We start from the raw sequence: 15,520 nt of genomic DNA, 5'->3' as shown, positions 1-15,520 counted from the left end.
ACAATCCGGGCATGTGTGCCGCCCCCCCCCTCCGCCGTGCCGCCGCCACCCTCGGCCGGCTGCGGGATTCGGGCTGCGGGGCGCGGTGGGCGGAGCGGCCCGGGCGTTTGCGGGTGCGGACTGAGGCGGCCGAGAGGAAAAGGGGGGTCGGCACGGAGGGGTGGAGGTTTGGGGGGGCGGGGGGGCCGGCAGCCGCCATCTTCTCGCCGAGGCCGCCTTGCTCGGCGCGCGCGTCCGTCCGGCAGCGCACGGGTTAAGGTTGGCACCGCGCCCGGCGGCAGGGGGGGCGCCCACCTCCCCTCCCCCCCGCGCCGGGCATGCGGGGCCCGCTGGGCACCGAGGAGGAGCTGCCGCGGCTGTTTGCCGAGGAGATGGAGAACGAGGACGAGATGTCAGGTGAGGAGGGGACCGTCCCCACCCCCGGGGCTGGAGCGGCGGGGGGCGCCAAGGACCCCCCCCCACTCCTCCCCCACCGGGATCCGAGCGCCGGGTTGGCGCCGGGCTGCGGGCTGCGCTCCCGCCCTGCTGGCGCCGCGCGGCCAAGGGCGCGGGGCTGGGCGGGCGGGAGGGCGGGCTGGCGAGCGAGCGGGGCGCGGCGCGCGGGCTGCACACAGGGCGGGGTGCGGTGAGGACCCCCGGGGGTGGCGCGGGCCTGAGCAGCTGGGGCGGGGGCCGGCGCGGATCAGCCCGGCGGGAAGGGGGGCGCGGCGCCGCCGGGGTCAGCTCGCGTGCCCTTGAACGGGGCGGGAAGCGCGCCGGCTGCCAGTGCGGCGCACCCGCGCGCGCTCTCACCCCGTGGCGGGCGGGCAGGACCTGGTACCCGGCCGCTGTCTGCCCTTGTCACCCCAGGGCGGGGCGAGGGCGCGTCGCGCTTGGGGATCTGGAGAGCTCCCGGGCTGGGGCGGCTTCGGAGCTGGGCGCGCAGGCTCGGACTGCCGCTCCCCTTTCTGACCGTCGCTCTCCAACACTTTACAGGGGCCACCGATGTTTCCTTGGCGCGCGTAAGCGTCCGCCGTCCAGGGTAACAGTATTCCCAAGCCCACCCTGCTGCTTTGGCTGTGGGCCTAAGGCCCCAGGGCCACCGCCCCTGCCCTTGTCATCCCCCCACCTTTTTTCTTTTTTTTTAAATTTCTTTCCGAATTCAGCGTGAAGAGTGGTTTACCTTGCAGGATAATTATTTAGTTAACTGCTCACCATTTGTTCCAATGTTCCCTCAGTTGGCACAGACAGACAGGGCCTTCGCCCTGTCAGCCAACCATCCTTCCTTCAGGGGAACTGTTTTACTTCTCAGCTGCCCAGCACCAAGTCTCTGGCTCCTTCTGGACTTTTTTGAGGTAGCGTTTCGCTGTAGCCTAGGCTGACTTGGAATTCACTGTGTAGTCCCAGGTTGGCCTCGAACTCGCGTCAATCCTTTACCTCTGCCTCCCAAGATTATAGGTGTGTGCCACCATGCCCAGCCTCTCCTAAATTTCTGAGGGACTAATGGGAGACCAGAGGACCCTCCTTGGCCCAGGAATGTACATTCCCAAGGGGTTAGGTTGGACTATTTCACGCATTGGCACCCCAGCTTCCGTTTTACAGGAGACAGCTGCAGATCCCAGACCACTTTGTATCTTCTTGGTGCCAAGGCTCCCACCATGTGGCCACACCCCCTGCTCCCTAGTCTTCCCAGGGGACTGGCTTGTTTTCTTAGTGGTTTTGATGCTGTGACAAGGGCTCTTAACAGGAGCCTGGCGCTCATCTACTCTTTCAGCCAGGCCAAGGGCTCACTGGGGTGCAATGCTTAGGGGTGGGGTGGGGTTCCTGAACAATAGTTGACTACTGTATTCCCAGGTTGGTGGAATCCAAAACATTGCCTGGAAGGAAACATGGAGGCCCACTGCATGCAAGGAAACCTATGGCCAGTTTCTGCTCAGGAGCCTGGCTCAGCTACGATTCATGGTTGTGTTTGGGGTGTGGCCTTTTGTGTCATTGACGGGAGCAGTGGTCAGCTGACCATTTATCGACAGGCCCATTTCCAGGCCCTTCCTCAACCAGTGGTGCCCCTGCTCTTTCCTATCGTATTCCCTGGCTGACCCTGACTGTGTCAGAGAGTAGGGGGCTTGGGGAGGGGAGGAGGGCTTAAGTGCTCCCAGGTTGGTGGGCACTCAACTTGTTGCTAGGCCTGGAGGGACCGAACCTTGTCAAGTCTCCCAATCACCCTTCGTTTCCCCCTCCTTCCAGGACATGGGGGCGATTGTCCTTGGGGCCTTTAGATGCATCCCCTAAGCCCTACAGAGGATACACCCTGCTCTTTCCGCTGAGGTTTGGGGATTTCCAGCCCTGTCTGTTAGCCACTGTGACTTTTTTTGTCTCTTCAGCCTTCCCAGGTTCCATCTTCTTTCCAATTCCTAGGTCTAACTCTCACACTCCCTGCTGGTGGTCACTGACCTTCCTTATTCAAAGCCTAAGCATTGGTTGACTCTCATCTTCCCCATACTCCTGTTCAAACACTCCAGCCTCACTGGCCTCCCTGTTGCCTGTAGAACATTACAGATGCTGTCCTGCCCTTGGGCCCTGGCTATGACCTCTTTCCTCTGCTCACAGGTTTGTCATGGCCATTATAAGTCTTAGCTCCATTGGGCCACAGACCACCCTCATTTATTCTCAGGCTTGTGTGGCCCAGTCCCAGATTATTTTCAAAATCTATCATTATTTGCAGTGGCACTATGCCCTGGTGTACCCATTATCTCTCAGCTTGGAAATAAATAAAAATATAAAAAACATGTGCATCCATGCTCGGGCCTTTTTCACTGAAAATGAATGCCAGACACTTGTCCCACTATTTTATTTTCTTTTTAAATTTTTATTAGCATTTTCCATGATTATAAAAAAAATATACCATGGTAATTTCCTCCCTCCCCCCACCACTATTTTTTTTTTTAGGTAGGATTTCCCTCTAGCCCAGGCTGACATGGCACTCACTCTGTAGTCCCAGGGTGGTCTCCAACTCACAGCAATCCTCCTACCTCTGCCTCCCGAGTGCTGGGATTAAAGGTGTGTGCCACCACGCCCGGCTCCACTTTTTTAAAAAATTATTTTTTATTTATTTGACAGAGAAAGAGGAAGAGAGAATGAGAGAATGGGCGCGCAGGGCCTCCAGCCACTGCAAATGGACTCCAGACATGTGTGCCCCCTTGTGTGCCTGGCTAACATGGGTTCTGGGGCATCGAACCTAGGTCCTTTGGCTTTGCAGGCAAATGCCTTAACCGCTAAGCCATCCCTCCAGCCCTTGTGCCACTTTTTTGCTGCTAACTTTACATTGGTGGCTTGGGAATTGAACTTGGGCTGGTAGATTTTGCAAGCAAGTATCTTTACTTGCAGAGCCATATGTCGAGTCCTATCAGACTCATTTCAAGGGTTTATTTTCTGGCAGCCTTTCCTGTTCTCTTGAACCCCTTAATTTTGGTGCTTCCCTCTGCCCTGGTGGAATCACTAACCAGGAGGTGAGCTGGCACCTGGAATTGAGGGTGCACAAGAGATGGTTGTGTCTGACGGAGAAAGCAAGTCCCTGGGTTACCACCCTTGGGCCCCTGGATGTGAAGACAGCTCCATCCCAGGCTTCATGCCTGTTTTTCTTGCTGTCTGGTTGGACTGTTAGTGCTCTGTCATGGCCCTTCTGAAGCCTGTGTTCCAAGTCTTTGACTGACCCATAGAGGCGTGGAGCCAACTGGCTCCAAAACATGTCAGTTTGTGGTAGAAGAGCCAGTATTTTGAGAGCCATCATGCTAATTTTTAAATCCATGGCAGTTGAACTTAAACTTGTCCTAATGGCTTTTGTTCACTCATGCAGTGTTGTATCCTACCCAGAGGAAGCTTTGGTCTGGCCAGCTCTCTACCTTGGTGGCACTGGGGGAACCTGCTGTGAGGAGGAAGGCAGGACCCAGGAGCTTCGGGTTGGGCGGGTTAGTGCAAGGCTTCACATCCAAGCTCTGCTCTTGTTAGTTGCGTGGCCTTGGGACAAGTTCCTCAGCCCTCTGCCTCAGTGTCCCCACTTGTAGAACAGGACATAGCACTAGTTACCTCATAGAGGGTTATTGTGAGGACTTGATGGATGGTGCACATGGAACAGTTAGGTCATAGTGCCCAGCAGCACCTCACAGGTGCGCATATGCCGTGGCTGGTGTCATTAGCACTGTGCACGTGGGCCAGCTGTCTCACCTCCCTGAGGAAATGCTTCCAAGGCTTGCACTCTCATCAAGTGAGCTTGGGCTGGGGAGGGGTACCTAGTTGGAGGGGGCTGAGAGTGGGAAGGCTGAGGTGGAGTTGATGGGAAGGAGGAGAGGGTCTGGCCCTTGAGGCTTCAGAAGATGTGGTTTTGGGTTCTCCTAGGGCCCCTGCTGGGCTGGTGAGTTCCCTGCCTGGTTCTTTCTCAATCCCAGCCAAGCTGGCGAGTCTAGGTTCTTTTGTGGCTAGGCAGTGAGACCGCTGTAGTGCTAGGGCCTTTGCCTCTGGGTTTGGTGTCTTAGGTTTCCTTGGGTTCAGGGGCAAGGAGAGAGTGACTTTCATGGTGTCTTCTTAGAGTGTCCTTCTTGAGAAATGTGGGCTCAGGATGGAACACCAGGGAGCCTGACAGTATTTAATACCCACCCAAGAATCTATGTATCCATTCATGAAAGCAACCATTTACTTGCCATCCATCCATCTATCCATCCATCCATCCATCCATCCATCCATCCATCCATCCATCCAGTATTCATCATCTATCACCCGTCTATCCACCTACAATCCAGTTATCCACATACCCACCCACTATCCATCCATCCAAGATGCATCCATTTATTCATTTGTCCCTCTACCCATCATCCATCTATCCATTCACTCACCACTTACCCATTCTTCCACCCCCACCTGCCCATAATCCCATCTATATATTTGCCCACTATATATCCATCCATCATTTATCCATCCCTTCCTTTCCATCTGTCCACTATCCATTCATCCATCTACCACTCATCCTTTTACACACCCAACACAGATTTCTTGAGTGTCTTTTTTTTCTTTATTTCATTTTATTTTTTAAAATTTTTGTTAGCATTTTCCATGATTATAAAAAAAATCCCGTGTTAATTCCCTCTCCTCCCCCCACTTTCTCCTTTGAAATTCCATTCTCCATCATATTACCTCCCCATAACAATCATTGTACTTACATATATACAATATCAACCTGTTAAGTACCCTCCTCCCTTCCTTTGAGTGTCTTTTCTGAGCTAGATGCCTAAGAGTATGTGCTGTCTTACCTTTCTGGGGCACTTGTAGAGAAACCTTTGAGGCTTTCTCCTCATCTCTTTGGCTCTGTGCTTATCCCCCACCTCTCTGTCTCTTTTTCTCCCTCTGTTTCCCTCTTAGTCTTCAATCTCCCTCCCTCCCTCCCTTCCTTCCTTTCTTCCTTCCTTTCTTTTTTGAGGTAGGGTCTCATTCTAGCCCAGGTTGACCTGGTAGTCTCAGGCTCAGGGTGGTCTCAAACTCACAGCGATCCTCCTACCTCTGCCTCCTGAGTGCTGGGATTAAAGGCGTGCGCCACCACACCCGGCTCAGTCTTCAGTCTTTTGCATCTGCTTTTTTCTGACTGCCAGCTCTGTCTCTCCCTTGCCTCTTGTTTCCCTCTGTGCCTTGTATTATCTCCTCATGTTCTCTCCTCCTGGCCTTTTTTCTTTTTTCTACCTGTGCCCTGGGTCTTCCTTGGGGGCTTTTCCCTGCTGTCCTGGGTCCTCCACCTGTTCCCGACCATAGCCACTTAGGATGAAGCCTCTCCTCCTCTCCCTCTCAGCACCAATACTTTCTTTTGATACGATGTCAAAGAGATGATGTCTGGGTTTGTTAAATGTCATAAATAAATTATTAATTGCCACTTGGGTGGTAATACTGCCCCCTTTCAGCATAAAGCCTGTGCCATAGGCTCCTCATTGGCCAGAAGTCCTGGCCCCAGAGTGCCTTCACTGGGTCACCCCTCTGGGATACGCCTTCATCGCTGAGCTTCTGGGTCTGGCATCGGGGACATTGTGTTCACAATACTAGTTTTCTCCCTACTCAGGAGAAGGGCTCGCAGCATGAGGCCCATTTTGCAGATTTTACCCCTACCCTAAGGGGTTGCTGTTTGAAGTCCTGGTGCCCCCCCACTGTCCCTCCCTCCGTCCATTCCTCCCTCTCTCCCTCTCTTCCTCCCTCCCTCTCTCCCTTCCTTCCTTCTTACCACCAGGTGGCCCTGTTCCCTTCTTGGAGCTGGGTGGTGGGACTGGAGATAACAAGGAGCTCTGGTCTTTCACAGGCTCTAGGGAGAATGGTGTACTGAGTAGGTCTCCCATCACTGGCTCATGCTCTTTCCTCAAGAACCTGGTGATGGAGCTCTTGTCTCAGCTCCTTGCTCTATCATCCCCATCCTTCCACCACCCAGAGTCAGATGACCTAACCTTTCACTCCATAGCCACGTTTACAAAGCTCCCTGGAAGCCACTCCCTTCCCAGAGGAGGCGGGGCCTTAGAGCCTGGCTGGATTTAACCCAGGATGTAGTGTAGGCTCTACTGAGGGCCCCTGTGGCCTCCCAGACCCAGAGCAGGATTTAGTCACCTCAGTGGCTCCAGTGTATAACCCTGACCTTGGCACACAAGGGCATACTTGCATTGCTGGGCCCTAGGAAGTTTCAAGGCCTGGAAGAAGAGGTCAGGGGCATGAGTGCACAGTGGTGGGGGCCACCTGCCACGGTGGAACTAAGATGTGGACAGGTGATGAAGTCCTCTGAGCCTTAGCTTCCACATCAGCGAATAGGAGGGTAGGCTTTTGTTGTTCTGGGATGAGGTCTTGCTTTGCAGGGTGTCTTAGAACTGGCAGTCATGCCTCAGCCTTCTTAGTGCTGGATTCTAGGGCTGGGGACCACACCCTGCTTAATGCTCCTGCTCTGATTGGCTAGCTGGGAAGGGCCACCTGAAGCTGGAGGGTGTGTAGGGAGTCTGTAGGGAGCTGGGAGAAGTCAAAAGCTTTGGAAGGTCTCTTTGCCTTTGCCTGGCAAGCTTCCGTCTGTCCCCACCCCCATCCTCACCAAGTCCCCGCCCTGTCTCAGAAGCAGCCTCCCTCGTTCTTCTCCAGGCTTGCTGTGACTGGGCGGCGCAGGAGGTGAACGATAGCCAGGCTAATGGTCCTAATTATAGCTGGCTGGGATCGATGGAGCCTCAGGCGATGGAGGGGCAGGGCTGGCATGGGGAGGGAATGGCCAGCCAGGCCAGAAGGGCAGTGGGGCAGCCACCCGGGGCTAGAAACTGGCCGGACAAGCAGTCCTGGGGTCCGGCTGCCCCATCTTGGATCCCTTCACTCGGAGTTAGCACAATCACCCCTTATCTCTGGCCACATGCCCTTCATTTTAGAACCTTCCAGGTCTCTGGGGCTGTGGAGAGGAGGGGCAGGAGCCATAAGGTACAGGGCTGGAGCTGCTTGGGTGTGGCTGATGGTGGGTGGCTTGGATAGGGACTCTCCAGCCTGGTTTTGGCAGGTTTGGGGCAGAAGAGGGGAGGGTCCAAGTGGGAGGACAGGGCTGGGGCTCTAGTGAGGACGGGGTGCTGGGGTAGTAGGGAGCCAGTGCCACAGAAGTATCCCCAGGGCCACCAGAAGCAATGTGGGGGCAGGAAGGGCCTGTCAGAGATGAAGGTGGGCGGGCCCGGGGTTCCTATCTCCATGTGCTAGCTCTGGAAGTCTCCTAGAGCAGGGTTTGAGCAGGCAGATGGCCCTGGCCCATGAGGAGGAGGGGTCTGTCCGTCTGCGGACCCAGCGGCTGTGTCCTCTGAGGCTTATTCTGGGTATGCGAAGTCCTCTGGGGCTCCCTCTTGCCTTCCTCCCCTCCTGTGGACAGATCATACAGGCTTCTCCAGGGCCTGCCAAGTCACCTGTGCAGCCCCATCTCTTCTGGTCAGCTGGGGACCATGTGCCGGGCTGGGTTTCTTAAGTCTAGGGACTGCCCTGCTGGGAGGAGAGGAACAGCCCAGAGGAGGCGGAGGGAGAGGCCCCCTCAGGATTGCATCAGCCTGGAGCCTGTTACATAACCAGTGTGGAGCCCAGCCAGTGGGGTGGGGTGGGGTGGCTCTGTCCAGGCGGTCTCTGAGGCTCTGGGGAAGTGTTCAGGTGTGGACGGGCATCTCACTGGTCACCCTCTCCCAGTCTTCTGCCATCCTGAAGCTTCTGCTGCACTCCTCCACTCCAGTGTGGCTCCAGGGGCCCCAGGGCACTTTTTTTTTTTTGGCTTTTTGAGGTGGGGTCTTGCTGTAGCCCAGGTTGACCTGTAATTCACTATGTAGTCTCAGGCTGCCCTTGAACTCACAGCAGTCCTGCTATGTCTGCCTCCCAAGTGTTGGGGTGCTGGGGTTAAAGGAGTACACCACCACACCTGGCTTAAAAAATATTTTATCTATCTATCTATCTATCATCTATCTATCTATCTATCTATCTATCTATCTATCTATCTATCTATCTATCTATCTATCTATCTGTCTATCATCTGAGAGAGCTAGCAAGCACACTAGGGCCTCTAGCCACTGTGAACAAACTCCAGATGCATGTACCACCGTGTGCATCTGGCTTACATGGGTTCTGGGGAGTCCAACCTGGGTCCTTAGGCTTCACAGGCAAGTGTCTTAATAGCTAAGCCATCTCTCCAGCTCCCCCTTTTTTAAGGTAGGGTCTCGTTCTAGCCCAGGCTAACCCGGAATTCACTATGTAGCCTCGGTGGCCTTGAACTCACAAGTGATCCTGTTACCTCTGCCTCCTGATTGCTGGGTTAAGGCATGCCCCCCCCCCCCCGCTCCCCAGTGCACCATTTCACCTGGCTTAAAACCCTGCCCTTGGCTACCTCAGAGTTCAGAGTGATGGGATGGGGTCAGCTCCAGCAGCCCCTGGCTTCCCCTTGGATACTCCTGGGTCCTGGTCACATAAGCCCCACTCTGGGGTGGTCCTGACTGTTCACTCCCCTGTGCATATGAATCCTGACCAGAACATGACTGCTGTGCTCTTCCCGTGAGCCGTCTTGACAGGTCACTAGACACACTGCTCTGGTCCTCCCGGGATACCTGGCTCAGGCCGCCTTGCAGTGGTGTCCAGTCCTGCCCCGCGTTTGCGTCTTCCCCCCTGTCTGTCTGCTGCTGCTCTCTTCCCTCTCTCCAGATGGGGAGGGGCTGGGGCTGGGGCACACTCCGCTCATGCCCTGTGCACTGCTAGGGGTCATGGTCACAGGCAGGCCTTGTTCCTTGGGTGAGGGGGGGGGTACCAGGCCATGGTGCAACACCCATCTTGCCTTGGCACGGGGTCATACATGTGCAAGCTGGCCCTGCGGGATGCAGGAGTGGGAAGAGGATCTGCTGTCACCAGAGCTACTAAGGCCTTCTGAGAGTGGGGTGTAAGTGATTGAATATGTACCCACTATTTGGGCACAGGAAACCACAGGCACCAGGTGGAGCTTCCCTTCTCTCTGTGGGATTCGGGAGGGCGTGGGTCCCAGGCCGGCAGGTGGACCTGTGTGGAGCACAGGAAATGGGTGTTGGATGTGCGTAACGCGGTGTTCTAGCCTCCCAGTGCACACGTGTTTCACCTTGTGTGTGCTCTGCACTGTGAGAGGCACACACTGGCCAACCAATATGTAACAGAAAAGCCTTCCAAGGAGGGTCCCTTCTGGGTGCACATCCCCTGGGCACTCCAGGACCACTCACTAGGGTTGAGGATCTGTGAGGCAGCACTAATCTTTTTTTTTTTTTTTTTTTGAAGTAGGGTCTCACTGTAGCTCAGGCTAACCTGGAATTCACTATGTAGCCTCAGGGTGGCCTTGAACTCATGGTGATCCTCCTACCTCTGTCTCCCGAGTGCTGGGATTACAGGCGTGCGCCACCATGTCTGGCTCTAGCACTAGTCTTAAGCCATAGACCCTGGTGTGTTCCCTACCAGACAGACCCAGTTGACTTTCCTCTGCTCCGCTGGCCTCCCCAAGCCACTCAGTGTCCTCTAGACCTAGGCTGTAGGGCAAGAGGAGCTGGCGGGGACACTCGCGTTGTAGGCTGACTGGGAATGGGGGCTGTCTCATGACCCCTTAGGGGCTTCTTCCTTTGGAAGTCTCTTTTGCCTTTGCAGGTAGCCCTCTCTCTGTTTTGTGTTGCTTCTTGCTGCCTTGCCCCTAAAGAAGACCCTTCCTACTGACTCAGTTTCCCTGGTGGGTAGGAGTCAGGCCCCAGCTCACCACAGCTCTATGGCAAGGGCCACATATCAGTCCAGCCTCCCAATTGCTGAGATTAAAGGTGTGTGCCGCCATACCCACTTTAATTACTTTATTTATTGGAGGTAAGGTCTTGCTCTAGCCCAGGCTGACCTGGAATTCACTATGGAGTCTCAGGGTGGCCAGGAACTCATGGCAATCCTCCTACCTGTGCCTCCAGAGTGCTGGGATTAAAGGCATGCGCCACCATGCCCGGCAACTGCTTTTTTTTTTTCAAGGTAGGGTCTCACTCTAGCCCAGACTGACCTGGAATTCACTATGTAGTCTCAGGGTGGCCTCGAACTCATGGCGATCCTCCTACCTCTGCCCCCAAGTGCTGGGATTAAAGGCGTGTGCTACTGTGCCTGGCTTGGATTATGTATTTATTTTGAGACAAGGTTTCACTCCAGCCCTGGCTGAACTAGAATTTACTCTGTAGCCCCAGGCTGGCCATGACAGTCCTCCTACCACAGCCTCCTGAGTGCTGGGATTAAAAGTGTGAACCATCATTCCTAGCTTAATTTTTTAATGTTTTTTAAAAAATTATTTATTATTATTATTATTATTATTTTTTTTTTTTGGTTTTTCAAGGTAGGGTTTCACTGTGGCCCAGGCTGACCTGCAATTAACTATGTAGTCTCAGGGTGGCCTTGAACTCATGGTGATCCTCCTACCTCTGTCTCCCGAGTGCTGGGATTAAAGGCATGTGCCACCACGCCCAGCTAAAAAATTATTTATTTGAGGGGGGGGAGAGAGAGAGAGAGAGAAGCAAAGAAAGAAAGAAAGAAAGAAAGAAAGAAAGAAAGAAAGAAAGAAAGAAAGAAAGAAATAGATAGATAGAATGGGCATGCCAGGGCCTCCAGCCACTGCAAATGTACTCCTGATGAATGCACATACAGTTTATGTGGGTCCTAGGGAATCAAACTTGGATCCTTTGGCTTTAGAGGCAATGCTTTAACTGCTAAGCCATCTCTCCAGCCCATTTATTTTATTTTTTAGTAATGTACATATGTGAGGATGTGCATGTATGTGCATGTGGAGGCTAGAGGAAAACCTCAACTGTTCCTCTCTGCCATCTATTCTGTGTGAGTGTGTGTATGTGTGTGTTTTTGAGGTAGGGTCTCACCTGGAATTTTTTTTTAAATTTTTATTAACATTTTCCATGATTACAAAATATATCCCATGGTAATTCCCTCCCTCCCCACCCCCACACTTTCCCATTTGAAATTCCATTCTCCATCATATTACCTCCCCATTACAATCATTGTAATTACATATATACAATATCAACCTATTAAGTATCCTCCTCACTTCCTTTCTCTACCCTTTATGTCTCCTTTTCAACTTACTGGCCTCTGCTACTAAGTATTTTCATTCTCACACAGAAGCCCAATCATCTGTAGCTAAGATCCACATATGAGGGAGAACATGTGGCGCTTGGCTTTCTGGGCCTGGGTTACCTCACTTAGTATAATCCATTCCAGGTCCATCCATTTTTCTGCAAATTTCATAACTTCATTTTTCTTTACCGCTGAGTAGAACTCCATTGTATAAATGTGCCACATCTTCATTATCCACTCATCAGTTGAGGGACATCTAGGCTGGTTCCATTTCCCAGCTATTATAAATTGAGCAGCAATAAACATTCACCTGGAATTTACTATGCAGTCTCAGGCTGGCTTTGAACTCACCGTGATTCTCCTACCTCAGTCTCCTGAGTGCTGGAATTAAAGGCGTGTGCCACCATGCCTGGGAACTACTTCTTCTTTTTCTTCTTTTTTTGGTTTTTCAAGGTAGGGTTTCACTTTAGTCCAGGCTGACATGGAATTCACCATGTAGTCTCAGCGTGGTCTCTTAACTCGTTGTGATCCTTCTACCTCTGCCTCCCGAGTGCTGGGATTAAGGCATGTGCTACCATGCTTGGCTTTTTTTTTTTTTTTTTTGAGACAGAGTTCTTATTGGCTTGGAGCTCATCAATTAGGCTAGACAGGCAGGCCATCAGACCCAGGTATCCTCCTTGCCTCTGCCTCACCCAGAGGATTACAAAACCACACTATCATGCCCAACATTTTTCTTTTATGTGTGTGGTGTGTGCATGTGGTGTATGCATGTGTATGTAGAATGCGTGTACTGTGTGCACACGTGTGTGGCAGCTAGAGAAGGATAGTGGATATTCTCTTCTACTCTTCTGCCTTATTTCCCTGACATGGGTTGCCCAGCGAGCCCCAGTGATCCTGTCTTTGCCTCACTTCATACTGGGTTTACAGGCATGTATGACATGCCTGGCTTTTAGGTGGCTGCTGGGGATTGAACTCAGGTCCTTATTTTTTTTTTTTAATTATTTATTTGAGAGGGAGAGAATGAGCATGCCAGAGCTTTCAGCCACTGCAAATGAACTCCAGATGAATGTGCTACCTTGTACATCTGGCTTATGTGGGTCCTGGGGAATCAAACCTGGGCTGTCAGGCTTTGCAAACAAGTGCCTTTAACTGCTGCGCCATCTCTCCAGCCTGCAAGTCCTTATTCCTTTTTCTTTTCTTTTTTTTTTCTTGAGGTAGGGTCTCACTCTAGCTCAGACTGACCTGGAATTCACTCTGTAGTCTCAGGGTGGCTTCGAACTCACGGTGATTCCCCCTACCTCTGCCTCCCGAGTGCTGGGATTAAAGGTGTGTGCCATCACACCTGGCTAAGTCCTTATTCTTATTCAGTAAGTGCTCTTATGTGCTGACCAGTCTTCCTGGCCCGTGCCTGGGATATTTATGCAGGGTCTGGGGACCCAGCTCAGATCTTCATGCTTGTGAGGCAAGCATTTTACTGACTGAGCTGCCCCTGTCCGTTAATGCTCTAAGCCAGTGAGGAAATTGAAGGCTTTTGTGTAGCTAGTAGAAAACCCATGAGTGGGGACTGGAGAGATGACTTAGTTCAGTTGCCTACAAAGCCTAAGGACCCAGGTTTGATTCCCCAGTGCCCACGTAAAGCCAGATACACAAGATGGCACATGCATCTAGAGTTTATCTGCAGTGCTAGAGGCCCTGACATGCCCATTCTCTCTGTGTGTCTGTCTTCTCTCTGTATCTCTCTGCTTGAGAATAAATAAAAATATTAAGAAAAAAGAAAACCCATAAGTGGTAGATGCCCCTTAGAATGGGCCTGGCATCCTTTGTGTTTGGGTCAGGGTTGGGCAGTGGAAGCAATGTGGTGGTGGATCGTCCCATTAAGAGGGTGCCTGTCAAGCCCATGGCATGTTCCTCATCTTCCTGCTTGGCTCTTCTCCAATGCCAGCTCCATGTGGTCCTTGAAGCAATGGGGCCTGACTATCCTTTTGTTTATTTATTATTTATTTTATTAACAACTTACATGATTGTAAACAATATCCCATAGTAATGCCCTCCCTCCCCCCACTTTCCCCTTTGAAACTCCATTCTCCATCATATCCCTCCCCCTCTCAATCAGTCTCTCTTTTATTTTGATGTTATGATCTTTTCCTCCTATTATGATGGTCTTGTGTAAGTAGTGTCAGGCACTGTGAGGTCATGGATATCCAGGCCATTTTATGTCTGGAGGAGCACGTTGTAAGGAGTCCTACCCTTCCTTTGGCTCTCACATTCTTTCCACCACCTTTTCTGCAATGAACCCTGAGCCTTGGAAGGTGTGATAGAGATATTGCAGTGCTGAGCACTCCTTTGTCACTTCTCAGCATCATGGTGCCTTCTGAGTCATCCCAAAGTCACTGCCATCTGAAAAAAGAAGCTTCTCTAACCAAAAGTGAGAGTAGCATTAATATGTGCGTATGAACATTAAGAGAAGTGCTTACTGGGCAGTTTGATGAGCATAGAATATACATTTAGTCCGGACTGTCCTTACTGTCATGTGTGCTTACGCCATGTTCCAGCCACACCGTGGGTCTCTGAAGAGTAGGTATGGACCTTGCTCAGACTGGCCTTTTCTCTGGGTCAGCTAGCTATGGCCTTGGGACGACTGCTTCTTTTCTGGGCAGCCATGTCAGAAAGGATACTTAATGAGATGCTCACCTCTGCTCAGTGAGTTCAGGACTAGGTGGTTATTGTCCTAGCTTACAGAAGAGGGAAGGAAAGGCCAGAGAGGGGAGGTGGCCTGTGTCATCTGCCTGAAGGTGCCATGGCGGTCACCTAGCATAGTTGGTTCTTGGTGGGATGGGGGTTGCACAGTGGTGCCTTCAGGGCCTGGGAAGTAGAAGCTTGACCTCTCCCCCACTTCTGACTCTTCCAGAAGAAGAGGATGGTTGCCTTGAAGGCTTCGACGACTTCTTCCCTGCGGAGCCCGTGAGCCTTCCCAAGAAGAGGCCCAAGAAGCTGAAGGAGAGCAAGTCCAAAGGGAAGCGGAAGAAGAAAGAGGTGAGGCGGCTGCTGCGGCGGGGCCAGGCCTTCATGGAGGTCTCCTGAGGGCTGAGTTTGCACAGAAATGAAATGCCACATGGGCATGCACAGAACCTTTCGGAGATAGAAGGGACCCATCATGCTTCTTTGGGAGTGGTGGTGCCCGCCTTTAATCCCAGCACTGGGGAGGCAGAGGTAGGAGGACTGCCATGAGTTTGAGGCCAGCCTGAGAATACAGAGTGAATTCCAGGTCAGCCTGGGCTAGAGTGTGACCCTCCCTCGAAAAACCAAAAAAAATGAAAGCAAAAACAAACGCGCGTGCGTGTGTGTATGTATGCATATATACATACATATATATATATATATGTATGTATATATATATGAATATGATTTATTTGCAAGCAGAGAGAGGTAGAGAAGGAGAGACAGAGAATGGGTGCTCCAGGGCTTCTAGCCACTGCAAACAAACTCCAGATGCACGTGCCACTTTGTGCATCTGGCTTATGTGAGCACTGGGTCGCTAGGCTTTGCAGGCAAGCGCCTTAACCACTGAGCCATTTCTCCAGCCCCCACCCTGCTTCTTAAGCAGAAGGTCAGAAGGACATTTGTCCTTTATTCATTTATGCCTTTATGCCGTCATTTACTGTCCCTTCTTTGCTTCTCTGTGTGGTCTTGATCTCTCTGGCCCTCGGCATGGCTGTAGTCTGCTTGCTCCTTGGCTGCTCTGCACAAGCCTCTGTCTCCTCAGTGACACTGTTGAAAGTAAAGAAAATCACAGAAGCTCAGGGGCTCCTGACGAGAACAGGCTGCCCTAAGTGATGTGCTTGTGCCTGGTGACGTCAGTGCTTCTGACATTTTCGTGCTGTTCTTGGTGGTTCTGGCTGGATAGGAGAGGCTGGAACTT

At 52.3% G+C, this 15,520-nt stretch overlaps 1 protein-coding gene across 1 annotated transcript in view; it reads left to right on the top strand.

Moving 5' to 3' along the window:
- The first annotated feature begins 289 nt into the window (after positions 1-289).
- Positions 290-15,520, top strand: part of Chd5 (chromodomain helicase DNA binding protein 5) — a 69,328-nt gene continuing 54,097 nt past the window's right edge. Inside the window, 2 exon segments of the mRNA XM_004657403.2 lie at positions 290-396; positions 14,510-14,634. Of these exon segments, the coding sequence (XP_004657460.1) occupies positions 318-396; positions 14,510-14,634 (204 nt within the window). The 5' untranslated portion in view covers positions 290-317.

The sequence above is a fragment of the Jaculus jaculus genome, chromosome 5, assembly GCF_020740685.1.
Source record: "Jaculus jaculus isolate mJacJac1 chromosome 5, mJacJac1.mat.Y.cur, whole genome shotgun sequence".
NCBI classification, from domain to species: Eukaryota; Metazoa; Chordata; class Mammalia; order Rodentia; family Dipodidae; genus Jaculus; species Jaculus jaculus.
This window is presented reverse-complemented; position numbering and strand designations above follow the sequence as displayed.